Source organism: Carettochelys insculpta, chromosome 8 (genome assembly GCF_033958435.1).
Source record: "Carettochelys insculpta isolate YL-2023 chromosome 8, ASM3395843v1, whole genome shotgun sequence".
NCBI classification, from domain to species: Eukaryota; Metazoa; Chordata; order Testudines; family Carettochelyidae; genus Carettochelys; species Carettochelys insculpta.
Genome location: NC_134144.1, coordinates 11,494,331 through 11,521,573, shown reverse-complemented (window position 1 = coordinate 11,521,573; position 27,243 = coordinate 11,494,331). Strand labels below are relative to the sequence as shown.

General features: G+C 40.0%; 1 protein-coding gene across 4 annotated transcripts in view; it reads left to right on the top strand.

The window, feature by feature from the left end:
• PARD3B (par-3 family cell polarity regulator beta) overlaps positions 1-27,243 on the top strand; it is a 614,980-nt gene that overhangs the window by 6,486 nt on the left and 581,251 nt on the right. For all 4 annotated transcript variants that reach the window (XR_012646411.1, XM_075001347.1, XM_075001346.1 and 1 more), the window contains exon 2: positions 26,840-26,941. Coding sequence is in view for 3 of the 4 variants with exons in the window: in XM_075001347.1 (XP_074857448.1) it covers positions 26,840-26,941 (102 nt within the window). In the remaining variant the exon portion in view is untranslated. The remainder of the gene's footprint in view (positions 1-26,839; positions 26,942-27,243) is intronic.

Here is a 27,243-nt window from a genome sequence, read left to right as displayed (position 1 = left end):
TGCAGCAGCCAGAAGCCCTGGGCTAAGGGCTGCTGCACGCGGTGACCATAGAGTGCCACAGGGGCTGGACAGAGTGTCTCTAAACCCCTCAGCTGATGGCTGCCATGGAGGACCCTGCTATTTCGAAGTAGCAAGACCCAGATTGTCTACACATGCCCTACTTCGACGTTGAACGTCGAAGTAGGGCGCTATTCCCATCTGAAGATGGGAATAGCGATTTCGATGTCTCGCCGCCTAACATCGATTTCAATGTCGAAATAGCACATGGAGCATGTAGACGCGACGCGTGCTATTTCAACGTTGTGCCGGCTACTTTGAAGTAGCCGGCTAGTGTAGACGCACCCTTAATGTTTTGTCCTCAAAGATGAACTGTGTCCTTCTCAAACCTGGGATCAGTTTTAACCATGAGATGATTCACTTGGCAGGAGTGCTTCTGCTGTCTGAATGTTTGGCTTTCCTACTAGTGTCAGTTGTTTATAGTTTTGTGATCTAGGTACCATGTCATTAGGAACTAAACCAAAACCAGTAGTAATTCCACGAAGGTAGTGGTAAACTTCTTGACTACCAAACTGAATTTGAATTAGTGATGTAGCAGTGAAAATGCAATGGTCGCACATCTGTGATTGGAACAAAAAACAGTAAAATAGCACTTTAAAGACTAACAAAATAATTTATTAGATGAGCTTTTGTGATTGGATATGAAATAGTGATATATTGACTGACTTGTATGTCAGAAGCATTGTGCTGATAAGTATTTAGAGAGGGTTAATGTTGTAGGCTGTCACCTTTAATTTTTATTTTATTTATTTGGGGCTAATAAAATATTTCTCTAACTTTACATGTCTCTCTGCGCTCATGCCTGTCACATAGTATTACAATCACAATTTTTGGAACAGTATCTAGCTGCGAAGTAGCCAGTGGAAGGAGTACTAAATATCCTTTTGCAGCTTCTTTGAAAACTGAAGCTTTAAAAATATTTTCAATAAAAACTCAGTATCTGACTTGCAAAAACAGTCCAAGTTTCCACACACACTGTGGAAGATGTCAAAGTTTTTAGAAAATTAACAGAGTGAGCAGAAGAGTGGCAGAGTGGGCTTAAAACACCGTTCAAGTGTTTTTAAGCTATGAACAAACAAAAGTAGGAGGCAGTTATGTGAAATCTGTAATATTAATAATATACAGACTATTAATGGCAGAATTTGTACTTCTTGTTTCCTCTTTGTTTCTGCTTCTGTGGTCCTTAGATTAAATGCCCTAAAATTGTTCATTCTTTTTATTTTTTTTAATGAAATTGTATTTATCCATAATCTGCTTTCTACATCAGGAATAAGTTGTATCTTGTAACTTAGATCTTATAACCAAAATCTGACTTTTAAAAACTCAGGTTTTGTTTCTTAAATTTCTCATCCCCATATCTAAACATTGTCTTGTTCCCTTTAAAAGTTTAAGTTCATTGTCAAGTTTCTAATAACTTAGTGGACTAAAGCACTGTGGAAGAAGTGCAGACAAGGGAGAAAAGAAGAGGGTAGGCAGAGGAATGAAGGAGCCTTGGAGGAGAAACTCTTAAAGGAAGTTGCAAACAAAAGACTGGCTGTAACTTTTTCAGTATTTTGCTAGCATGATAGGTGAGATAGGTAAGAAAGATTTACTGTTTAAAAACACTGGCTTTGGTATTTAACATGTTTGTGTGGGAATTTCTTTAAATAATGGCTTCATGGGAACAAAAATGGTTTTGATGAAGGGGTAACAGTGTCTTTTAATGCAATTCTAAAATTGATTCCACATCTTCTACTGTATTCCTTTTAATTTCCTCATAGTTTGTTTTATTATCTCTTTGACAAGAAGCTACCAGAACTATTCTTTCTAAATGCTCTGGGGCATCATTTCAATGCCGAACTTTTGGGTGGGGAGGAGTGGAAGCAGAGGAGATATTTTAGCCATTAATATCAAAGGTGTCCTATCCTCTGCTTTTCTTAAAGTCTTAATTTTGATGAGTCTGCTAATTTTCACTAAATCAATCTGCAAAGTTTTAGTTACAACTTAAACATTTTTCTGTGAAACATAGTTTAAGGAATATCAATAATGGTTACTGATGCGCTTCATCGCTCCCATTAATCCAGATATACTAGTTAAGGGCTTTTCTCCTTTCCTATCACATGGGGTTTTTAAGTTGGATAGAAAAACTGCCTTAATGCTGAAAATCAAACTGGTCAAGATGATGTCCTGTGGGGTTTTCTGTACTTTAACTTGAAAAATAGGTCATGCCACTTCTCAGGTTTCATCAGTAAAAAGAGAACTGGTTATTGGCTTCAGTTAATACTGAGTGCCTTGTTTAAACACACAGGCATCAGGTAATCTATCAAATAAGTAGAAGTGGATGAAATTGGAGAAGATGTAGTATGTCCATTAAGAATGACCCATCCTAGAAATACTATAAATGTGTATGCTACCTACATGATCATTCTAGGGTCTATAAATTTTGTTTATCAAGCTCAAAATGCTAAGAATTTTCTGTGTTTTGAGAGCTAGACTAGATACTCTGCTTCCTTCTAGAACTCCATTTTCACTATCTGAGGGCTTTTTAAAGTAGTACATACTGATAGGTTGCAATTCACTCTTCATTTGGGCAAATGGCAGTAGAAACCAATCTAGTCTAAATTGATTTACAGAAGATACAGAGAGACAATTAGCAGGCAAAATTTCTGTTATCCATTCACTTCTTCCAGATCAATGTGCTCACACTCGCCTTCCCTGATTACTTGCTTTATCATGTTCAGAAAAGCTTCTGGCAAAGGATGGAATTGAAATAAATTGATCTAAACACTTATTTCCCACAAAGGCGAAATGTTTTTGCTTGTTAGAAATCATGGTGAGCTGACGTTCTGTACAAGCTTTTGAAAATGACAGGCAGATTGGTTTGGCATTTTATGCAATATCAATAAGATACATTCTTCAGAAAGTGGTGGAAGTTACTTGACAATTATGGTTGTACTTTATATGAAATGTACTTTTTCCCCTGCTTTTTTGTTCTGTGTGGTCAGTCAATTGAATTGCATCATACTGTGCAGAGCCTTGAATCCTGATTTTCAACCAGCAGATTTCCTCCACCATATAGAGCACAGCATTCTTTAGGCTTTTCTAGTGAGTTTGGTGCAATAAGCACTGCAGGTTTTGGTATAAAGATGTGTCTATCTAAAACCACTCTTGGTATTAATTAAAATGTCTTTCAGCCTTAAAATAATGGTGCCAAAGAGCTATAGCAGTTGATACAATGGAAAAGCTTTTTTCAGCTGTTTTCATACTTTTACTCCCTGCCTGTATAAATAAAAAGGCTAACTAATATTTTCTTTCAAGGCAGTCTTTGAAATAAAGTGACTGTGGTTAGGCATGAACATTTTAATCAGAAGCAATTTTTTGAATGCTAGTCAACACACTTAAGAGAAAATCTGTTCAGGAAGTAAATGTCAGGACTGAAGTCTTTGAAAGTTGTTATGCATAGTATGTATGGTATGCATATCTGAATACTCAGTGTATCTTTCTTTCCATTTCTTGGGCGGGCATGCATGCTTTTCTGGTGACCTCTGCGGAACCTCTTTACCAGTGGCCAGTTGCAGGATGTTTCCTTGAGGACCTGTAGCTTTTTAGCTATTGATTCCCTGACTGTCTAGCTTGTGCAGGTTGAAGACCTTTCATGCAGCATCTTCAGGAGCTAACTAGTGCAGAATGAGAGAATTTGCCAGACCACAGAAGGTCAGTGTTTGTCTAGCACGTTACCAACACTTTCCGTGCTTGCTGAGCTCTTAGAAGACATTTACGGGTGCATTACAGCAAAGAAACACCGAGAGCCAGGACTGGCTGTGAAACAATGCTATGAGATCACAGGAAACTTGGCCACACCCATGATAAGTGATTGTCCAGCTAACTAAAATCAGGCTGGATTATGGATGTTGCTGGATGAGAGAGGGCTGGTTCAACCTGTAGTGTCAACTCTTCCTGCAAGGTGCTTTATTTTTAGTCAGTCACAATTTTGACTCAGCATTTTCTGCGGTTTGATTAAAAGGTTATCTATGTGATACACAGTAGCTATGTGCTGCATCAGACATCAAATAACCTTAGTGTCAGCATTGCTCTTTAAAGGAATATGGTGCTCTGGGGATTCTGTGGATGTGTGGTAGTCTGTGAAGTTACTGAGCGGGTGGCAGGATAAATCATGAGGATGCCACTCTGGCAGTTGTTGTTGGGCTTTTAGAATCTAACCCCAAATGTTTCAGAGTAAGGAAATAGAGCTGAATGCTATAAGGCCTGGTGATTATTGTTAGTTGTAAACAACTTGAGAGAGATGGAGAAGCACTGGTATATGAGACACAGCTTGTGCATGCTGTAATAACATTAAACAGTTGCTGTTTAGCTGAAACTGCTATCACGAAAATGGTGAAAACTAGGGCAGTATAAACACCTTGAGAGCAAGAGGGAGAAGAGATTCTTTCTCTGATCCAATGAATATTTAGTTTATTGATTGAAAGTGGAACAGTTCCAACAGGGTAGATTTAAAAAGCAAAACAAGAGACTGACTTGAAGTTCAGCGGTTTGGACAGCCACCTAGGATCTGGGAAACATGGATTAAAATCTGTATGTTTCAAATCATGCAGTGTAGGGATTTGAATGGGGGTCTTGCATGTCCCAGGTGAGTCTCTTGCCACTAGGCTGTTGCCTATTCTGCACTGAGTCTGTCTTCCTCAGGATGGAGTTTCTGGTCTAACTGGACTGGAGAACTCCTTACTGATGAAAATTTCATTTTAATTGAATCATACCTACAAAAATCTTTGGTTTCAAAACACTGTTTTCTGACAGTGTGATCAGAAAATCCTGATCTCTTATAATGTAAATAACAGTATCTGCTACATTTGTAGACTGAAAAAAAAAAAGACTTAAAGTACACACCATTGCAATATACTTGTAAAGCATGAATTAACATAAAAATTTAGCTGTTTTTCTCCGTGATTCTGATCGTCAATTAAAAAATAAAAGTATCTTTAACTTACTGAAACTTGAAGAGAACTCAATGCTGCAGCAAACTTTTTAATTTACTTCAGTGGTTTTGATATTTATAGTAGGTTAGAGACTAATGTGCATTTTAAAAAGAAATTGCCTAGCATTTAAAAAAAAAACTTGTTTAAATAAAAATTACCTTATTTTTACTAAAAATCATCCTTTTAAAAGAATCCACCAGCCAAATAATTTTAAATTCTGCCTCAAACATACATCTTTGGGGGAGGGAATAGCCCAGTGGTTAGAGCATTGGCCTTGTAAACTCAGGGTTGTGAGCTCAATCCTTGAGGGGGGCCTTCCAAGTGTCTGGGGCAGGTTAGGTTAAAAATATAAATCTGTGAGGGATGGTCATAAGCCCTACTGTAAGTGGAGAGGACTGAACTCAATGACCCCTCAAGATCCCTTCCAGTTCTGTGGGATAATATATTTTTTCTTTTAGATTAGTCACCCAACTAAGCATGGCCACAAAAGTAGTGGTTATTTTTATAGTTCTTTGGGATAGATATAGGCAACACTCTTTCTGGCTGACCTGCTCGTTGGTACATCTTTCAAAAGGCAAATGGGCATAAGACATGACTGATGGTCTAATTAACTTACCCTCAATGATAGTCACTTGGAAGCAATAAGATCTTATCAATGCTGGTTTAAAACATTCTGCAGCATTCTTAAGAACCTAAAGAATTTTTTACCCCTGCAGTCTTACCAAAAATACACAGAAAATCAGAATCCAGATAACCTTTCTGAAAGAGACCATTTCCTGCAGGTAGCTTATTTCTTATTGGTTTCTTTATATCTCATGTAACAGTAGGAAGAGTGGCTGAAATTTCTTGAAGTTGTCTAAGAGCGTGTAACTAAAAAGCCATTATCAAATGGAAGAAATCCCAGTTGCTGCCAGTGTATTTTTTTATTGGTCCGAATAAGTTTTTGAAGAATGTGCACCAATTGCAGACACACACACAAGGAAAACTTCAGGCTTTATGAAACTAGAATAGAAAAGTCACCAGCCAGTTAGTATAGCCCATATGCTTAGCAAAATGGGATCCTGGCCCATAACTGGGGGGTCTGTAGTGGTAGGATAATACTAATAGGAAAGTGACTGCATCCCTGGTGTACACCCAATATTCTCCCTATTTTTTCCCCATCTATCTGTGGAATAAATCTTATGTGTGCTGAGGCATGTAGAGATGTCTACCACTAGTAGAGAAATAAGCTGCCAGCTGTGAGCTCCCAGCTGATCAGCTGAGTGGCACTTGAATCTCTCCTGGGTGGCTGCCCAAGCACGCCATTTGCAGTGCACACTGGCTATAACCTAGAACTTGGAGACCACTCTACCCTCTTAACTCTCCACCCCATGTGGAATATCACAAGACTCTGATGGCGACAATCAATAAGCCCTTCGAGATGCTATGATCACTCAGCTATCAGCACATGGAGACTCCCACAAAGTAGAATACAGAAGAAATAAGTCTAAATGCTACAGATGAAGCAGTTTCTAATCAAGCAGGGTGTGTCTACACTAGCCGGCTGCTTTATGCCACAATGTCGAAATAGTACACGTGACGTGCTATTTCGACATTGAAATCGACGTTAGGCGGCTAGACATCAAAATCGCTATTCCTATCCAAAGATGGTTCAGTGTCGAAGTAGAGCGTGTGTAGATGATCCGCGTCCTGCTACTTCGAAATAGCGGGGTCCTCCATGGCAGCCATCAGCTGAGGCGTTGAGAGATGCTCTGTCCAGACCCTGTGGGGCTCTATGGTCACCGCGCGCAGCAGCCCTTTGCCCAGGGCTTCTGGCTGCTGCTGCTGCTGCTGCAGCTGGGGGGTCCATCCTGCGTTCACAGGGTCTGCAACTGGTTGTCGGCTCTGTGGATCCGTGCTGTGCAGGCCGGGTGTGTCTGGGAGGGGCCCTTTAAGGGAGCGGCTTGGGGCTTTGCTCGCCCCTTATTTCAACGGGGAGCACTTGTATGTGTGGACGCTCTGCATTTCCTTTCAGGACAGCTTCTTTCGATGTTCTCCGTTGCTACTTTGACGTTGAACGTCGACGGCACCAGCCCTGGAGGACGTGTAGACGATACGCGTCCAAGTAGCCTATTTCGATGTTCTTACGTCAAAATAGGCTACTTCGATGTCGTGTGCTAGTGTATGCCTTGTGAGTTACTTTAAAAGCTTTTTTAGTTGGATCTCAATAGTCACAGTGTCTCACCTTAATCGGCATTACGGTGCAGCTCCCTTTTCTCAGTACGCAGGCTGGATTCCCTTCCCGGTCTTTGCTTTATGGGTAATTTTCTGGGTGTTGAGATTGGGAAGAGTGTGGGAGGTGGAGAAGAGAAGCCAAGTGATGCCCCTGTCTCTTACACTTTCTTCCAGTTGCTAGAAAGATCCTTGTTGTGACACTGGGGGCCTAAGAGGCCCTCATTGCGTATGTGACCCTTCCAAGGAGTCTGAGATTGGATTCTTTCGGATGAACCATCAAAGCCTGTCTGGCCAGTGATAGATGCTCCTTTGTTGCTATTGAAAATCAACTCTGTGCGTCTCACAACATATTTCAGTTACAATATAGCAATATTTCATAACTTCACATACAGAAATAACACGAAGAGACTATTGAGATTCAACTAAAAAAGCTTTTAAAGTAACTCACAAGGCATACCGTATACAAAACATACAATCATAACAGTGGTGAATATGGAAGTTTTAGGGTGCTACTTTGAAGGACAGTTGTGTCTCTGCTTCATTGACTTTCAACCTTTTTCATTTGTGATCTCCTAAATTTGAAATGGAAATGCAGACCCCTTAGAAATCTTAGACACAATCTATGGACCCCTAGAGGTCTGCCAATTATAGTTTTGAGAATCGCTGCTCTAACCATTGGGTAAGATACCAAGAGATCTTATCAGGATCTCTTATGTAGGCTGGGGTGAGGAACCTTTTGGATCAGGGACCACTGACAGGCAGAAAAATCAGGCAGGGGCCACAAACAAGTTAGAAGCAAAGTATCTCCCCTTCCTTTCCCCTCCTGCCCCTCCCCCCCCCAAAAAAAACCCACCCACCCTCACTGACCTGGTCCTTGGTTTTTTCTCCTTCCCACTCCTCACAGATGTCTTCAACTCAGAAGTGGCAGGCGGGGGAAGATGCACTCCCTCTCCTTCAGTTGTGTTCCAGCCACAGAGGGGTTGCAGGGGACTGGGGTGCAGGCCTTCCTCCTCAGGGCTGGATTAACTTTTTTCTGAGAGCCTGGGGCTAGTAGATTTGTAGGACGTGTGTTCCCCATCCCTGTTGCAGGCTGTAGATGATGAATTTGAACTCTGCTGGAAATATCCTCTTGGCTGGGTCTACAGTCGTGAAAGGGGGATGCTAATGAGACACTTTGGGATATACTAATAAGGCACTGCCTCATTAGCATAATGGTGGACGTGGCACTTCAAAAGTGCTGCTTTTGATCGCGTGTGGCTCGTCTACATGGGTCCTTTTTGAAAGGACCCCACACACTTTGAAATCCTCTTTTTCCTCTAACCAAATAGGAATAAGGGGATTTCGAAGTATGCGGGGTCCTTTTGAAAAGGACCCCCAGTAGACGACTGCATGCAATCGAAAGCAGCACTTTCGAAGTGTGGTGACCACCATTATGCTAATGATGCATTGCATATTCATTGCAGTGCTTCATTAGCATATCCTGAAATGTTTTATTGGCATCCCTCTTTTAAAGTGGGGTGGTAGGACAGATACAGCCATTGATAATGGAAAATGATTCCATATTAGGTACACAAAGCTGCCAAAAGGCTTATTGGATTGCAGTCCACTTAAGGTTTTCCTCCTTTATAATTTTTGGGAAAGCTTCCTTCAACTTTGGGTTTGGTTTTTTTTTGTTTTTCCCCCTCTTAGCTTAAACAAGCTATGAGAGAAAGTTACTAGCTCTTTGATTGGAAGATGCCCAGAAAAGCTCTGTAGTTATATTTGGAAATATAGAAGTTCAGTTTTTTTGTTTGAAAAACTATGCTCCAGACCTCTTGGAGAAACGCTGATGATTTCTCTACTGTTTGCTTTCAAGTAGTTATTTTGTTTTCTGTGTCAGATTTCTGTTGTATGCCACTTGCCTCTGTCTTCTAAACTGCCAGTAAGAACTGATCACATAAAACTATATGGAAGGCATTGTTTAGAAGTTATAGGTGAAGTACGATGGACCTGGTGGGAGTTTCCCAGGGTTGAGCCTTAATTGTTGAGTGAAAAAAGCTGGCTAGCCTCTGTTCCTGCTAATTGTTTCCATCCATGTGTGGGATACATTTTTTTTTAAATGTGCACCACCAGCGGTAGAAACACACACCTACTTGTGAGCGCTCTGATAATCAGCTGGGTGGCATTTGATTTTTCTCCTGAGCAGCTGCACAGGCATGCAGCTTTCAGGGAAAACAGGTGCTGGCAACCTGCATTTTCCATCCAGTTTGATTTTTTGCGTGCGTGTGTGTGCGTGCATGTGTGTGTGTATTGAAAGTGTAAATATTTACAGTTTCCTTTCTGAACTAAAGGCAATTAGAAGGCTTTTACTTCTGCATATGCAATAGATATACATAAAATGTTAAATAACACCTTTCTTAGTGATATCAAAGGTTTAATGTTAAAGGTGGTGGCTATATCTTCTTTCTGGTTTCTAACATTTCTTGATCTACAGTAACACAATACAAAAACGTTGTTTAGTTAGCGTGGGTTAGTTGGTATGTGACAACACAGCCAGCACGAAGGTTGCAGTTGAGTAAGTACAGGGTTATGCAACCTGCAGCTCTGGAGCCACATGTCTCTTTAAGGACTTATTTGTGGCTCCTGATGCTATAGTGGCAGAATTTTTAAAAAAAGGCGGGGGGGCAAAAAACTTTGACTGCTTTTTGATAAACATCTAAGAGCCCCAGAATGAACAAGTCATAGCTAAATAGCAGACAATATGTGATCTCAGCTTGTTGGATAACTCCCCCAGCATCTTCCAAAGAGAGAAGGTTTGGGAGTGAAAGTCAGAAAATGGTACAAATGCACACACAAAGTGTAAGGAAATAGAATATGTAAAAAGTTCGTGAACATCCTGCAGTAACCATGTATCGCATTACCAGTCCTGTGCACTGTTCTTAAAATAGGGCTACAAAACATATGGCTTGATGTTATTTATAAGGATTATCTCATTCACAGGAATTGTAGCTCTTGAATTATTCGAAAAAATGGCTGCTCTTGCTGTATTGGTTTCTGACTCCTGCATATGTACATTGGCAAATTAATCTCCCTTTCTCCAGAAAAGCAAAATAAACATGCCTAATAAATGTTTGCGACTTTAGTGATACACTTGGAGCAGTGTTTTCAGGTTTCTTTGCATATGGGAACTTTGTAAATACAATACATTTAGATTTAGCATTTGGTTATAAAATATATCAAGATACATGATCTGTGCATACTTAAAGGTAGAAGAATCCGATAGCTTTGTATTGCAGCTTTGACAAAATGTTTACTAATGACAATTGATTTGAAATGAGCATCATATTAAGAGGGAGTCTTGGACTAGGCTCTGACTCTTTGCCTTAGAGGTTTGGGAAGAAATAATGTGAATGAATACTATTTTGATTCCAGATGGCTGCATGCTTGATGCTCCTTTATGTTTAGCTGTCACTCAGATGTGAAAGCTGTTGTGATTATAAGTGTCTTCCATTTTTCTGGATTGAAATAAAACCTTACATACGTTTTGTGTGTTTAAGAGATTAGTTGTTTGGCTCATCAACAGAGAGACTAGAACCAAAAGAAACAACCAGATGTTGTCTTGACTGACTCTGACTTAAACCCTTGTAGAGGACCTGTGCTCCACCCAGAGTACAAATCTCTTCCACTTCACCCTGTCTTGGGACAAAACTTCTAACTGATCCCAGGAGTAATCCAGTTGTTGACCTATAATCTCAGTAGATCTTCTCCATATTGTCCACAGTCTTCCTCTTTTGCGTTTTTCCTTTCTGGAGGCTCTATGTGAGACCTTGATGGGCTGTGCTGGATGAAGATTTTCTTAGAGTGTGGCTTAGCCATCCTTACTTTCTTCTCTTGAGTTGAATGTCAGTTGCTTCTCTGTCACAAAGGTGCTCATTTTTGACCAAGTCTTGTCATTTGATGTGAAGGATGTACTTGAGGCATCTGTTTATGATACACCTCCGTAAATTTAACAGCAACAGACCGACAAAAGAAGAAATCGGAAATGCCATTGCCCAACTGAAGCAGAAAAGCAACTGGCCCAGACAACATTCATACAGAAGCAGTCAAGGTAGTTAGTGGGACTAGATGTAGCAGAAGAATATTCAGCTGTTAGCTGAGAGGTTAGGGCATCTACTCCCAGGAAACTTTCTCTCTAGTTTATCTTCTACAGAGGCATGCATTTAATTCCCTAGTCTCAAGGCATGCTTATTTTATGATTTAGTAGAATGTTTCTTTTAGAACGATCTCAAAGCTGTAGGTTGAATAACAACTTGCAAGTCATTCTTATAATAGCCACAATTATTGTCTTATTGGATCCTAATACTTAGTTGTTTTACTTTGGCCACTTCTCCTAAAACCCCTCTACTGAGAAGCAACCTGCTGACCTAATTCTTTGACACCAAGAAGGTGCTACCTATCTTCTCCTTGCTTGAAAATGAGCGGTCAGTTTCTTGGGCAAACAGTCTTCAGGGACTCACACTCTGTGTTCCCTGTAAGATGAGAGTTTGGGCAGCTGCCCAGGAGAGATTTAATTGCCGCCTAGCCGATGAGAGTGCCCACGGCCAGTGGCATGTATTTCTATTGGCGGTACATATCTGCACATGCCTGGGTGTACTTAAAAAAATTCTGCCCGGGGAGGGGAAAAAAGTAGAGGTAACCCTGCCCACAGTCTTTTACATGTGGCTTGCTCCAGGAGGACACTGACGTTTTTTTCTAAAGAGCTCCCTTTGTGTTGAGGGCAGGTTGTTAAGGAAAATTTTAGAGTTAAATGTAAGGAACAGTAGAAGAAAACTGGCAGGGAGAAAAGAATTGTTCTCAGATGAAATTCTATGTGGTAATCTTTTGGTTACATTTGTGTTAAAACAAAAGTCTGGACAATGTGTAAAAATATAGGGGAAAGATCAAAGTAAATATTGATCTCTGTTTTGCCTCATTACTAATTTCCATTTGATGCTGATACTACTTGCCCTGCTTTTGTCTTTTCCTCTTTGTCTCCCATCTCATTTTCAAAGTAATGGAGGTACAGCTCTTGATGTTGGGCCAAAAAATTTTTTAAGCCTGCCTGGTCACGTGTAGCTACAAACTTTGTTAAATAGTCGAGAAATTGGTAGCTATAAAGCCTGACTAGAATGAAGTAAAACGTGTCATCTATCAAGGTGCAAAGATTTTCATAGAAAACTTGAGAGCGGGTCAGCTGTTGCTAATTGGTGGTTGTCACTTAGTGCCTCCTCTGCTGACCAACTGCTGGAACTCCCTTTGCTTTCTCAAGAAATGTTCCTTCAAGCTCTTTTAGAGCATGAGAGGCTAGGACTGTTCTCCCACTCCCTTTTCACCCCCAGGCTGGCTAGAAATTGGATTAATCACTTGAATTGGATTGACATTGTAAATGTAACAATTATTTTTCCTTTCATATAAGAATGATTTGCATAAAGAGGAGGCTTTTGGCACCCCTAGTACAACACCAGAGATATTGCTCCTTTTGCTTTCTGAGCCTAATCTTTAATGCTTCTGACAAAAATAAGAAAATTAAGCAATGCTTTGCATAGTGTTATTTCTTTCACTCCCTCTCCATGGTGCATCAGTAGCCCATCCTGCCTTGCTGGTACTTACATGCTCTTCATCTCTGTCTCTCAATTTTTGTTCATAACCTCTCTCTGAGGTTGGGAAATAGCGATATCCCTATTTTCACACACAAAATCAAGGCAGCTCATGATAAAATCCTGGTCTACGCTACAGGGTTATTTCAGTATAACTGTGACTCAGTGCAAATAATCCACAGCCCTGAGTGACCACTGTACAACCAAGTGGTATGTAGGCAGGAGAACTTCTACCAACATAGCTACCACCTCTTGCAGAATGGAGTTATTCTGCCTATGGGTGTAGAGCATCTTCACCAGAAGTGCTGCAGTGGCACAGCTGCATTGGCTCAAGTTTCTAGTGTAGATAAGCCCTAAGACTGATCCAGCAAGCGTGTCTGTGTTCTGGACTTTATACATCTTAGTAACTTTATTGACTTCAGAGGGAAAACCTGGAAGCATTAGCAAAGAAATACTGACTTAACCACAAGATCATAAACTGGGAATTGGTCTACGGTGATCTTCCTGAGTACCCTTAGATACACTGCATAGCTCATGACTTGTGCTGTGTCCAATTAGATACCTTCCATGAACATGCCAAAAAATGGAGCTCAGGCACATTAGTGCCTCAGTGTGGTGGAATTGAATTCGTCAGCCTTAAACCCTAGCACACTGAGATTAATAACAGGTATTAAAAACATTATCAGAGCTTTATTTGGGATTTAATTTAGCATCTTGTGCAGGAATAGTGGTCTGTGATTGCAACTTGCAAGAAGACTTCTTTTTACCCCATCATTTTGACTCTGGCATTTGACAACTGTGGTGTAAAGATTTTTACAAAATGCGTGACTCCCTGGTATTCATACATGATTGATTTTCATTGATCTCTTTTGAACTCCTAGAGCTCCGATTGCTAGTTAAGCTTTCTTTGGAGCTTGAGAATGAGATCTGCTGCATTAACTTGACGAGTGTGTTAAAGTGGCCTTCAAATATTCTGCTCTCCCGGGTCTCCTTTTTTATTTTTGATAAACTGCAAATTTTTTTCTGCATTCCACTTCTCTGTGGTTTTCTTCATCATGGTAAAAAATTGAGTACAATGTTTGGTGGTGATAAATTTTCATGACCATTTTGTAGTCATGGTAAAAGCAGCTATAAAAGTTTGGCTTACATAAAGTATGTGGTGTAGAAGAATGATTTTCAGACATATTTTGCTTGCTTAAGATTTCTCTTGGGTATATTATGAAAACAAATGTTCTAAAACAGAAGAAAAAACCTTGTATTGCATTGTAACACTTTACTTTTCTTCAAATCAATTTTGTGTAGTTTGTCCACTAGATATTGTGGGGATTTCCATCTTCTGATGATCTCACCTTGCTGAACAAAAGAGAAACATGATTTCAAAGAATCAGTATTCGTGTTCTGGCAGCTAACCTCTTGGCATGTGTACATTATTTAGAGAGGTCTTATGTCCATGACATTACATTACTTTGTAGATTTGATTCCAGATATAGCTGAATTGTAGGCATGAATAGATCACGTTTTCCAATGTATTTATTTTTTAGCTACACACCCCTCCATCCCCAGCATAAATGCTGTATTTTTACCTGCCTAATGTTTTTTTGTAGACCTGTGGCCCTGTAGCTTCTTGTGGGCAGGTGTAGTGGTTGAATCAAACTACTGTTACTTCTGTTAGCAATTTGTGTGTGTGTGTGTGTGTGTGTGTGTGTGTGTGTGTGTTTTCCGTAAATATGGGAATGCAGGGTTTCTTCGATTGTTACTTCAGGGAATTGGTATACATGCCCATTGAATGTCACCTGTATATGTTATTCCTACCATATACTTCCTTTTTGACTTGATATTTTTATGTCACACATGATTTGTGCTCAAAAATTCTTTTTAATTCCATTAAATTAACTACAGAGAATAGAGCAATAGGCAGTGGGTGAACTTAAGGGCCTGATATTTAATCAGGCATCACAGAAGGTTGGTGAAATGGTGATAATCATGGTGTGGTAATACCAGGGTACAAAATATATAGGAATGTCAGAGTAGGTCATGATGGTGAAGGAGTGGGACTACATGTGAAAGAAAGTAACAATCACAAATGAATCAAACTGTGCCATAAAATTTATTTAGTAGATATATCATATTTTAATGATATGACTATAGCAAACCACCTGATCTGGATAGGGACTTTTGAAATTCTCTGGGAGATTGGAGCAGCTATAAAAATAGAAAACATCAACAGTACTAATTTGGGGATTTCAGTTATCGTCTTAGTGGCTGAGGTAATATCGCCTCATGATGGGAATCAGAAATAAAGCTTCTAGACACCATAAGTGACTTGCTTCTTGAAGTAGCTAGTCTTGAAACCCAAAGATGAGAGGCAATTCTGGATTTAGTCCGAAGTGGAACATAGTATCTGGTTCGAGAGGGGAATATAGCTGAACCACTTGGTAACACCAACCAAAATATAATTTAATTTTTCTCAGGTAGAAAGGTGGAAGGAAACACTAAAGAAGCCCAACACAGTAGCATTTAGTTTCAGAAAGGGGAACTAAACAAAATAAGCTAGTTACATTGAAATTAAAAATTATAGTTCCAAAAATGAAATGCCTGCAAGCTGTACGGAATCTTTTTTTTTTTTTTTTAAATACCATTGTGGAAGCTTAACTGTGTGTCCCAAATTTGGGGTGGGGGGGGGAAAGACCAAAAATACCATGATGGCCAAACAAAAAAGTGAAAAGGGGTCCTTCTTTAAACTTGGAAACTAAACCCCTCTGAGGACGATAGACAGGAACATTAATTCTGACAAGTTGAGTGTAAAATATTAAGGCAGACCACACAGACTTTGAAGAATAACTAAGTAAAAACTAACTAAGGCCACTAAGCAACCGTGCAGGCCACTGGACAGTCAATTTGCTACAGGAGCATTCAAGCATGATGATAAGGTCATTGTGGAAAAAGTAAAAGAATTCTTTGCATGGTTCTTCATGGCTGATTAATGTGGGGGAAATTCCCAAACCTAAGTCATGCTTTTTGAGGAACTGTCCCAGATTAAGGTGTCATTAGAGGAGATTTTGGAAAAATTGATAAACTAGTAACTGTGCTTTGTAACTATCCTCTAAATCAGTTTCTGGACCAAATGACTGCAGGTACTATGAAACTCCTGGCAATTGGTCTGGTAAGACTGACTTCGGTACCAGCAAAAAGTGTGGTAAAGAACAAAATTATCAGACACACAAATGAACGTAATGCGTTAGAAGACTCAACATGGTGTTTGGAGAGGCATGGTTTCCCTTTAGAATCTACTAGAATTCTTTGGAGGAAGGAATCAACCAGCGTGTGGACAACAGGGATCTGGTGCATATAGTGTACTTAGGTTTGCAGAAAACCTTTGACAAGGTCTCTCACCCAAGGCTCTTAAGCAAAATGTTTTGGGGTAAGAGGGACTATCGTCTCATGGATCACTAAGGCTATGTCTACACTAGAATTTTGTTGACAAAATGCATGTAGAGTCAACACACAAAATGCATTTTGTCGACAGTCTGTCAACAAAACTTGGCACTTCTGCTGACAGCGTTCTGCCTCTCTGCGATGAGGAAAAATGGCTTTGTCGAGGAAAAAAGTCATGTAGAGGCTCCTGGGGGCCCTTTGCCAACAGATTGGGCTTCTGGTTCACTGGGTAGCTCTGTTTTCTGAGCTTCCAGTTAGGCATTCTGTCAAAGAGAGTGGCTGGGCAGTCTGGCCACTCTATTGACAGAGCGGATGTCATCTGTTGACAGAAGTTTTGCCAGAAGAGCTCTTCTGATGGTAATGTCTGTTGCCAGGTCTCTGTACTGTAGATGTAGACTATCTGTTTAGAAGACAGAAGAGAAAGTATAGGAATAAATTCAGATTACAGAATAGAAGTGATGACCCTCAGGGGGTCTATACTGGGATGAGAGCTCGTCAGTATATTCATAAATGGTCAGAAAAAAAGGGGTACCCCGAGAGGTGGCAAAATTTGCAGTCAAAAGAGAATTGCTTAAGATAGTTAAATCCAAAGAAGACTAAAGAGTTGCAAAGGGATCTCTCAGAACTGGAAAATGTAGGAAAATGCAATCCCAACCATACATACAAAATGATGGGGTCTACATTAGATTTATGCTCAATGTATAGTGGAAAACAAAAAAAGCTAACAATGTTTAGAAGCTATTATGAACAAGATAAGTAATAAAACAAAATATCATTATTCAATTGCATAACTCTGTGGTAAGCCCACACTTTGAATACTGCATGCATTTCCGGTCACCGCATCTCAAAAAAGATTTATTTGCATTGGGAAAAGTACAGAAGAAAGCAACAAAAAAGATTAGGGGTGTTGAACAGGCTCTGTATGAGGAGAGGTTAATAAGACTGGTATAATTCTGCTAGAAAATAAGACCACTAAGAGGGAGGATGTGACCGAAGTCTATAAAATCATGAATGATGAGCAGAAGGTGAATAAGGAAATGTACTTATTTACTGCTTCACATAATACAAGATCCCAGAGTCATAATATTAGAAGGCATCAGGTTGAAAAGGAAGTACATCTTCACACAATGCACAATCATCCCATGAAACTCATTGCCAGGGTGTTGTGAATGCCAGAAGTATAACTGGGTAAAACAATTGATAAATTCACGGAGGATAGGTCCATTAAAGGCTATTAGCCAAGATAGTCAGAGATGCAGCGCCATGTTCTGGGAGGAAGAAAATTACTCTTTACAACAGCACATGCAGAAGTAGTCCTCTAGATCTCAGGATATTAGTCAAGATGCATGAGGGCCTGCCTTGTTTGGACTAACTTCAGCTGGCATGTGAGACAAGCTTACAATGGCTCTTCTGCAGGTCTGGGAAACAGAAGATTGTTACAACTAAATGCAATTTGGAATAGGTTGTTTAACATAACATTCAAGAGGTTAGTCTGTAAGGTGCCACAGGACGACTTCTTGTTCTGGAAGGGACCAGTTAGTTTCTCTTAATACAGGTTGTACCTCTTAAAAACCTGGATTCTCTGATCCAGCAGCATCTGTGGTGTGGTAGACAATCGGCTCCAGTTAAGGTCCCACCCGTACTGTTTAAAACATGAAGGACACCCCCCAGCCTGTGCTCTGGATCTGGCCCCTGAGGTTTGTGGCTTCTGTCCTGCTGCAGGGTGAGTCAGGCAAGCTGGGGAGATTAATATTCTTGTTATGGACTTGATATGCATGTGAATGAATGGGTGATTTTTGTAATCTGACTGATGATTTGTACTTGTGGAGGTGAACTCAAGAATTTTTTTGTAATTAGGCTATTGATACTATGTTCAGATATGATTTTTACAAACATATTCTACTTTCTTACATGATAGCTCCTTTACAAGGCTTCAGAATCATTGGGCAACACGAATGTGAAATTTGGTCTCTTAACAACCAAATGGGAAATGCAGTCTTGTTTTGGAGGTTTTGTTCATAAGATCATGATGCTCCACCAAGTGCTGGTCTGCTGTTATACATGAGCTGCTAGAAGTGCTAGGCAAAGGAGGAAAGTAGCTCCCACACATCAAGAAATTTTTTCCCTTCTGTTAATGGAATGATGTTTGTTTAGTTGCACATCTTTTAGTATAAATTTTTAACAATTCCTTTTGCTTACACATGGGAATACTGAAAAGGTCTGTTAAAGCTATTCTGGAACATCTTATTTGTTTTTTGTGTATTTATGAGAGAAGCCAACTTTTATATTGGCAGTGTTTTTCTTAGGATGCTTGTGGGTAAAATTAAATTTTGCTGCATCAGACTTGAGCAGGATCTTGCTTTCCTCTTAAGCCCACCCACAGAAGCATTCTCTTCCGGATTCTTTTTGCTGTTCAAGTTACAGAAATTTTTATTAAGACTTTATGGCATGCGGGGGTGGATTTTAGTTAAGCTTTTCGGTCTTGTATTTTGGGCAGCATATTGCATTCTTTAGGACCACACAGCTTTTCTTCCTAAAACATTGGCATCTAGGATAGAAGCTATAAAATCTCAAGTGGACACAAACAGTAGAAAACAAAAGTATTTTTACCAGCTGTTTTTTTCATTAAAACCTTCTTAAAACCATGTACAGCAGACTTATGAAATAGCATAAAATTTATAACTTGGTTTTTAGGCTAGTTTGGTATAAACACACCACCCCACAGACATTTGTGTAATTTTCAAGTATAACATTTAAATCAAATGTCTCAGTATTATGAACTATGAATCTGTTTTATATTACCATTAAAAGGTTGGCGATAAGCATCGCTTGCTATTAAAGCAGCTTGTTATATTTTGTAAATTTATTATAAGAGCTAAAACCCTCAAAGAAATAGCAATTTTTTTCAAGTACATCAGGAGTAGAAGGCCTGCTGAACTAAACAGCCATTGGAGCCACTGGATGATTCAGATACTAAAGGAGTACTCAAGAACAAGGTCACTACAGAAAAACTGAACCAGTTCTTTTTATCTGTCTTCGTGGTGAGGTTGTGAGGGAGATTTCCAAATTTGAGCCATTCTTTTTAGGTGACAAATCCAAGGAACTGTTCTACTTGAAATAGTAACGCCATCTTGACTAGATGGCATTCACCCAAGGGTTTTGGAAGAACTCCGATGTGAAATTGCAAAACTACTAACTGGGGATTTGTAATCTATCCTTTAAATCAGGTTGTGTATCAAATGACTGAACGATAGCTAACATGACACCAATTTTTAAAAAGGGATCTATAGATACTCTTGGTGTTGCAGGCAAGAGTAATTTAGGTTTGACACTGGTCTCTGAGTACAAAACACGCTGCACAGGTATCTGTAAAACGTGAGCAGTTTATTCCCTGACAAGTTTTAACAAAACCCCTAACTTAAGAGCATGACAGGAAAGCGGCTCTTATGTTTCTTCAGCAGCTGGGGACCTGGGTCAGCTTCAGACAAGTGTGTGTTCTCTAGCCTTCCGAGGCACTGGCACCGTGGCCCATCAGGGAAGTCCAAATTGCCATACTTTCTGTGCTGCCTTATATGTTTTTCCTTTGCTATGCAGTTCCACCAGGTCAGTCATTACCATTTAAGGTATTTGTTTGTTTGTTAGTTATTGATCGATCAGTACTTGTTCTGTTCCTTATTTTGTTTACATTTGTTTGTTACAGCTAGTTGCACTAGATCACAACGTGTTTCGTTCCCTTCCTTTTATCCCGATCTACATATGTTCTGCTACAGTAGCACCACTGCTTATCTGCAGTACTGGTTTTTCCTAAGGCATGTCCTTGGCCCAATCAGATATGGGGGAGCGTGTTGTCAAAATACCCCTAACCTCTGAACTGTCACATACAAAGTTCTTCTGCAGTTAACCCTATGCCTGGCTATATTAATGTTTGCCAAGTCGTTAGTACCTGGCAAACTGATTGAAACTACAGTAAAAACAGAATTCAGAGACAGAGATAAATATAGTTTGGTAATGCATAATCTCCCTTTACCAAAAACATGCTGACTCTTCCCCACCAATCAGAATTCTGGAGGGGGAGAGGGGTCAACATGCATCTGGATAAGGGGGACTCAATGGATATAGAATACTTAGATTTTTTGGAAAGCCTTTGGTAAGATCCCTCATCAAAGGCTTTTAAGCAAATTAAGCTGCCTCAGATGAGAGGGAAGGCCCTTTTGTGGGTTGGTAACTGGTTTAAAAACAGAACAGGAGTAAATGGTCAGTTTTCAGAATGGAGTGAAGTTTTGAGTGGTGCGTTCCCCAGAGGTCTGGTGTGTACTGGGACAAATCCTATTCAACATAGTCAAAATGGGCTGGAGAAAAAGGGGTAAGCAGTGAAGTGGCAAAAGTTGTAGCTGATACAAAACTGCTCAAGATAACTAATTCCAAAGCAGAGCTTCAAGAGGATCTCACAAAATTAGGTAACTGGCCAACAGAGTTTCAGATGAAATTCAGTATTGTTAAATGCGAAGTAATGCATATTGGAAACATAATCCCAACTAGACACAAAGTAAGTCTAAATTAGCTGTTGGCATTCTAGAGTGAGATCTTAGAGTCCTTGTAATAGTTCTCTGAAAACATCCATTCAATGTGCACCAGCAGTCAAAAAACCAAAAGGAATTTTGGAAATCATTAAGAAGGGGATAGTCCGTCTCATTCTCTATCTTACTGCCTCTATATAAATCCATGTATGTCCCCTCTTGAGGACTGTGTGCAGATGTGGTCAGCTTATCTCAAAAAAGATGCATTGGCATGGAAAAGGTTCAGAATAGGGCAGCAAAAATGATTTGTGAAATGGCTGCTGTGAAAGGAGTTATTAATAAACCTGGCATCTTTTAGCCTGGAGAAGAGATGACTAAGGGGGGGATATGGCAGAAGCCTATGAAATCATGAATGGTGTGGAGGAAAAAATAAACTAAATAAAAATAAAATGAGGAAGTTATTTCCTCCTCCTCTTAGCATAAGAACTAGGGGTCACCAAGGCTGTGTCTACACTACCACCTTCCTTCCAAGGAAGGATGGTAATGAGGCTGATCGGAGTTTACTAATGAAGTGCTGCCATGCACAGGCAGCACTTCATTAAGCAAATTCCAACCCCCCCCCCACCCCCGCCCCGGCAACTCCAAAGTTTTAAGCTTCGAAGTACCAGAGCGCATCTTGTCGCAGTACTTCGAAGCGCTGGGGCATCTTTGAAGTCCCCTTATTCCTCAAAATCAGCCTCGTTACCATCCTTCTTTCAAAGGAAGGTGGTAGTGTAGACACAGCCCAAGTGAAATTAATGGGTAGCAGGTGTGAAACAAAGAGAAGTAGTACTTCCAACAATGTGCGGTCAAGCTTTAAAACACCCTGCTTGAGGATCTTGTGCAAGCCTGGACTTTTAACAGGGTTCAAAAAAAAAACAACTATATCTCTAGCTTCTGTTAGTTAGAAATTGGGAATGAGTGAAGGGAGATGGATCCCTTGATTACCTGTTCTGTTATTCCATCTGACATGGCCGCTGTCTGAAGACTTGGCTAGATGAACCTTTGTTTGACCCAGTATGGCCGTTCTGATGTTAATGGTCATGTGACTCTTAACTTGTACAAGGTTTCTGCATTAAATTGTTTTGTCTGATTTCCCATGCTTGTCTGTGATAGAGAGACTTCCTTTTTCTTAAAAAAAACCTCAGAATTTGGTAAGCATCATGAAAGCAACTCAAATCCATTGAATTCTTGAAAACTCTTTGAGTAATGTTTTGAGTGATCTCAATAGTGATCTGCAAAGACAGAATTTCACCATTGTACAATGAAAAAAGCATATTTTTAGTAGATTTTTTGTCATTCACGCATTTTGATATTTAACATGAATAATTAGGTTGCGTAGTTTCAAACGAAGATATTTTTATGTAATTATTAGTGTGGCTGAATAAGGTAATTAAATAAAAATGTTACAATATCTCTGAACCTTATAAACGTACATAAACTCAATAAAGCCAGCGGTCAACCTGTGGGAGTCATTGGACAGATAGGGTACATTTGATGGTAGGGCATGCTAAGTTCTTGTATAATATTACCCTGTAATTGAAGGTGGGAGAGTAACTGCAAACATATGCAAATTTTTTGAGTTTTGTAGTGAAAATACAGGTATCAGGCTCAAGCACAGGGGGGCAAAAAAAACATGAAATGAATTTTTGTCCACACATTCAGCTGTCTTATGAAAATTCTCATTGAGAGCTGTGCAAAATATTCAATTTTCAATTCAAATAGCATGTAGAAGTAAAGAAGCTACTAATTAGCTATATACCATGGGAGATAAATGGCCTTTAAGTACTCTTAAGGAAACCTTTTTTTCCTGGCTTGTGAACTTCTTTTTTATCAACATAAAGTAGTTCAGTTTACAACTTGTCATTAAAGGAAAGTTAGATAAGGTTGCTAGGGAAAAACAACTTGTTTAAACATTACCTATGGCAGGGTGGAATTTGCTATCTTTCCAGTATACGTTTGAGTTTCTGTAGAGGATTATGTGCTAACTCTTGCGCATGCATGGGGGTGGGGGGTGTGTGGGCGGGGGTGTGTGTGTGGACCTGTTCTAATTTACAACTGCTTTGAAACTGACTAGTACCTATTAATCCCTTTTTGGTCACTGGATGAAGGTGTACCCATTTTATGTTCTGGCATGCAAATTTGAGACTGAAGTGGGCCTACATGTTCAAATTATGTTAATATGATCCAGTGTGGTCATACTGGATGGATAATTTTGGTATGATATGTTGTGTGCAGGTGGGCTTTGGCAACTGAGGAACAGAGATGCTTGCTGTTTGGAGGAACTGGGACTTGAATCTGACACAGATGAGGTGGTAGCATGTAATAAATATGTTGACATCTCATGCCCATACTGATTTTTGAGGTACTAGAACTTCTTGGCATGGTTACATGCTATAAAAATAGGCCAAATCAAAACTGGTCCGTAATGTGCCTGTATAGTCAGCCAACCTGTGTTACGTATCTAGCCCTTCTGCTCTAGGGTGCCTTGAAGTGGTCAGACTGTTCAGGGCTTTATGAAAGCTGTGACAAAATATCACTGTGTATATAAATATGATGTGGGATGCTCCCACCCCCTTAATTTTCAGGGGGTTATTTTGTTGCTTGTGTCACAGTAGCACCTCACAAAATTTTAATTGTGATAGATGTTGTACAAACCTATGGGGATGCTCTCTGCTTCAAGGAACTTGAAATCTAAATCGACATAATGGAGACCCAAGGTGGGAATACTGGATACATTGCAGAATCTTATGATGGTGGCTAACAAACCTTTAGTTAATTGACTGTGATTCCCCCCCACCCCACCCCACTTATCTTTGTTAGTTTTGTGTGTGTTTGTGCACATGTGACTTTTAAATAATGTAGGAAATGGCTTCCCAGTAGACATTTGGGTTGTATCAAGGAGATCCTGTGGGAGATTGCAGGAGAGGGAAAGGCTGAAGGTGAAGAATTAAGAGGAACAAAGAGTAGAGAAGAATGGTCAAGAACATGAAAGACCAGGAGAGTGAGGTGGGGCATGTGGGCCCTGTGAAGAGGAGGACAGGAGGAAGCTGGAGCAATCAGCTAGGCTACACTTGTCATCACTTGCATTCCTCTTTTGAAAGAGGTGTGGAAATGAGGGAAACTGAAAATGCAAATGAGGTGCAGATTTACATATCTGGAGCCTCATTTGCATATTTTCTTTTAAAAGAAGAAAATCCAGTGTAGATGTGGCTCTTTCAAAAGTAAACGCCATATTTGAAAGAACCCTTCTTCCCATGTTTTTGGGGAAGAAAGGTTGTTTCGAAGATAGGGTTTACTTTCAAAAGAGCTGTATCTACACTGCTTTTCTTCTTTTGAAAGAAGCTCTTTTGAAAATATGCAAATGAGGCACCAGATATGTGAATCTGCACCTCATTTGCATTTTTAATTTCCCTCAGTTTGAAAGAGGCATGCAAGAGGAATGGATGTGTAGACACAGCCCTAGTGACCAGCATCTACTCAAGGAGTCTGGCCAGGCCTGTGTTACTGGGACTAAAACAGAGTCATTACAGCTATGTTGGCATAACTTTATGGAGCACATGCAGTCTGCATTGACAGATGAGGCTTTTACTTCAGTGTAGTGATACCACTTCCCTGAGCTATGGTAAACATGACACCAGAAGCTTTTTTTCCATCCACCTATCTGCATCTACTCTGGGAGTTAGGTTTGCATTGCTACTACACTCAGGTATGCTATTTCTACACTAGATTTCAAAATTTTAAATGTAGATCATCTCTGTCTGATATTACCAACATCTAAGAGGTCATAAAGGTGCAGGGGAAGCCTGGCTGGACTGTTTCCCTTTCTATCTATGATTCTGCCGCTTAGCACTTACGTCACTGTTAGAGATTGTCTACCTCTTTGTGCTGCTTCTGCTTTTAACTTCCCTATGAATTTTAAATTGCCCAGTGTTTTAGGTTGTGAGTTTAATTATGAACTACTTTATTCGAATTCACTGGGCTAAATTTAAGGCTGGAATTGCATAATTCCTGTTGGGTTCTGCTTTGTATCTTCATTGGTGTTTTGGATAATGGAATAGAGAGTACATTTAAAGTTTGCAGATGATATAAGCTGGGAGGGGTTGTAAGGGGTTAGGCCTCATTGAGAGTATTTTGCCCAGTTCTGGGTGCCATGTGGCACAAAAGAAGTGTGGACAGATTTGAGAGAGTCCTTTGAAAAGCCCCAAAAATGATTAGTGATCTAGAGAACATGACCTATGAGAGAAGATTTAAAGAACTGAGTTTGTTTAGTTTGGAAAAGAGAAGACGGGACATGGTGTCGGTTTTCAAGTTGTTACAAGACAGAAGGGGAAGAACTGTTCTTAACTTCTGGGAACAGGAGAAGAAGCAATGGGCTTAGGTTGCAGCAAAGGAGGTTTAGGCTGGGCACTTTGGTAAAATTTCCTAACTGTCAGGGTGGTTAAGCAGTGGAAAAAATTGCTTAGGGCAGTTGTGGAATCTCAGTCCATTGGAAATTATTACAGGCTGGTTGGACAAATATCTGTCAGGGATGGTCCAGATCGGTGATGGGTATGCTAGATGCAGCCCACTGTGGCTCAAGCTGGGCCCATGCATCTCTCACACACTGGGACATTGGTGCCCCATGCTTCCTTCCTTCCTGTCCCTCCCAGCATTTTTAGAATGCCATGAATTGCCTGAATCATGCTATGTCTGGGCTTCTCCTCCTCCCTCCCAGAGCTGGAAAGCTGTGACTCAGCTGTTCGCTGCTGTTCCAGCACTGAGACGGAGCAAGAGGAGTGGTGATGGAATGTGAATCAGGCAATTTGTGGTGCTCAGAGTCTTGGGAGGAACAGATTAAACATGGGGGTCCAGGTGTGCAAGAGATGGGTGGGGGTGGCGGGGCAGAGTATTGGGCACCAGGTGGAGCCCCAGTTGGCTGTAAGCAGCTGCATCCCACTGATTTGAAGGAGGGCCATTTACGCAGCCCACTCATGATTTGTGGTGGTCACCGCTGGTCTAGATGGTGCTTGGTCCTGCCATGTTTGCAGGGGAGTGGCCTAGATGATCTCTCGAGGTACCTTCCTGTCCTGTGATTCTGTTAATTCGTTTTCAGTTGTAAGGCACAGTATGCTTGCTTTATACTGAGTTCTGTTTAACGAAGCAGGTTATACTTTTTTACCCTACTACAGAGAAGCATTCCAAGAAGCACTTCTTATCAATGTTGTTGATGATTAGCTCTGGTTCAGTGCTTAATCTCAGAAATGACCTAGGAAGTTCTCTAGTAAGCAGTTCATTCAGAAACCAAACCTTCTTTCATTAAAGTTGATAATTATGCCATTAACTTCAGGGGAAGCATTGATAAAGCCTCAATTAGAAGCATAGAATTTTATTGAAACTACGGGAGCAAAAAAGGGGCTGTCTGCAGAAGACTAACTTGTTTCCTGTTGTGCCAGGTCTAATTATTTGAGTAAGCTTGTTTGTTCACAGACGTTTTGTGAATTTTTGCCTCAGTGAATACCATTATACCTTCTTGGTAGATGGTGCAGGTGAGGTGTCCTAGGGTAAGAGTGTGTGTTTTGGAAAACTAATATAAATGTTTTCCCCAAGTTGTCAGACAATACTTTCACTCTAAATTACAGTGATAAAGCATGATTTCTCTGAATTTTTCTTGTAATGTATAAAACCCATCCAATTTCACTTACGTTCTAATTCTTTGTTTAACAAATGATTATATATCTGCATTGATTTAGCATACATCTTAGGAAGATATCAAATGGCATTCTATTGGTAAAATTCCATCTCACATAAAAATTCATGGTACTTGTATCATAGATGTTTCTTTGAACTCTTGAACCAGAAATAATCTGTGTAAAATGGAATATTTTGTAAATATGTTTTCTAAAGGAGAGAAGTAAAAATAAAATACAAAAATTCTTATTGGCTTGATAGAACTAAAAAGCTGAAATTTTTGGTTTAACAAAAACTCGTTTTTCTGTTGTTTTCACAGGATCCTGCTTATTGGGTGAACATTCACCACCTCGAGTATACAGATGGCGGGATTCTGGACCCAGATGATGTGCTGGCAGATGTGGTCGAGGACAAAGATAAGGTAGATAAAAAGAGGGAGGGGCTGTTGGCAGAGTTTGAATTAAAGTATTATACTTGCCTTTCTGTGGGGTCTTCAATAACCAGATGTCAAAAGTGAGGTTCAGTGTTTGGTGCCTGTAAACATGTCTGCTTGGACGTGTTTTCAGCTATGTTCTTCATTGAGTACTACCGCAGAAGCAAATTGTAGGATGCAAACAGCTGATATATTCACATAAAATGGATATTTGATTTTAAAACATAATTGTTTAATTCAGGACATTATATGATTCTCTTGTAGTTTTTTCATAAACTGGGGTAGTTTTT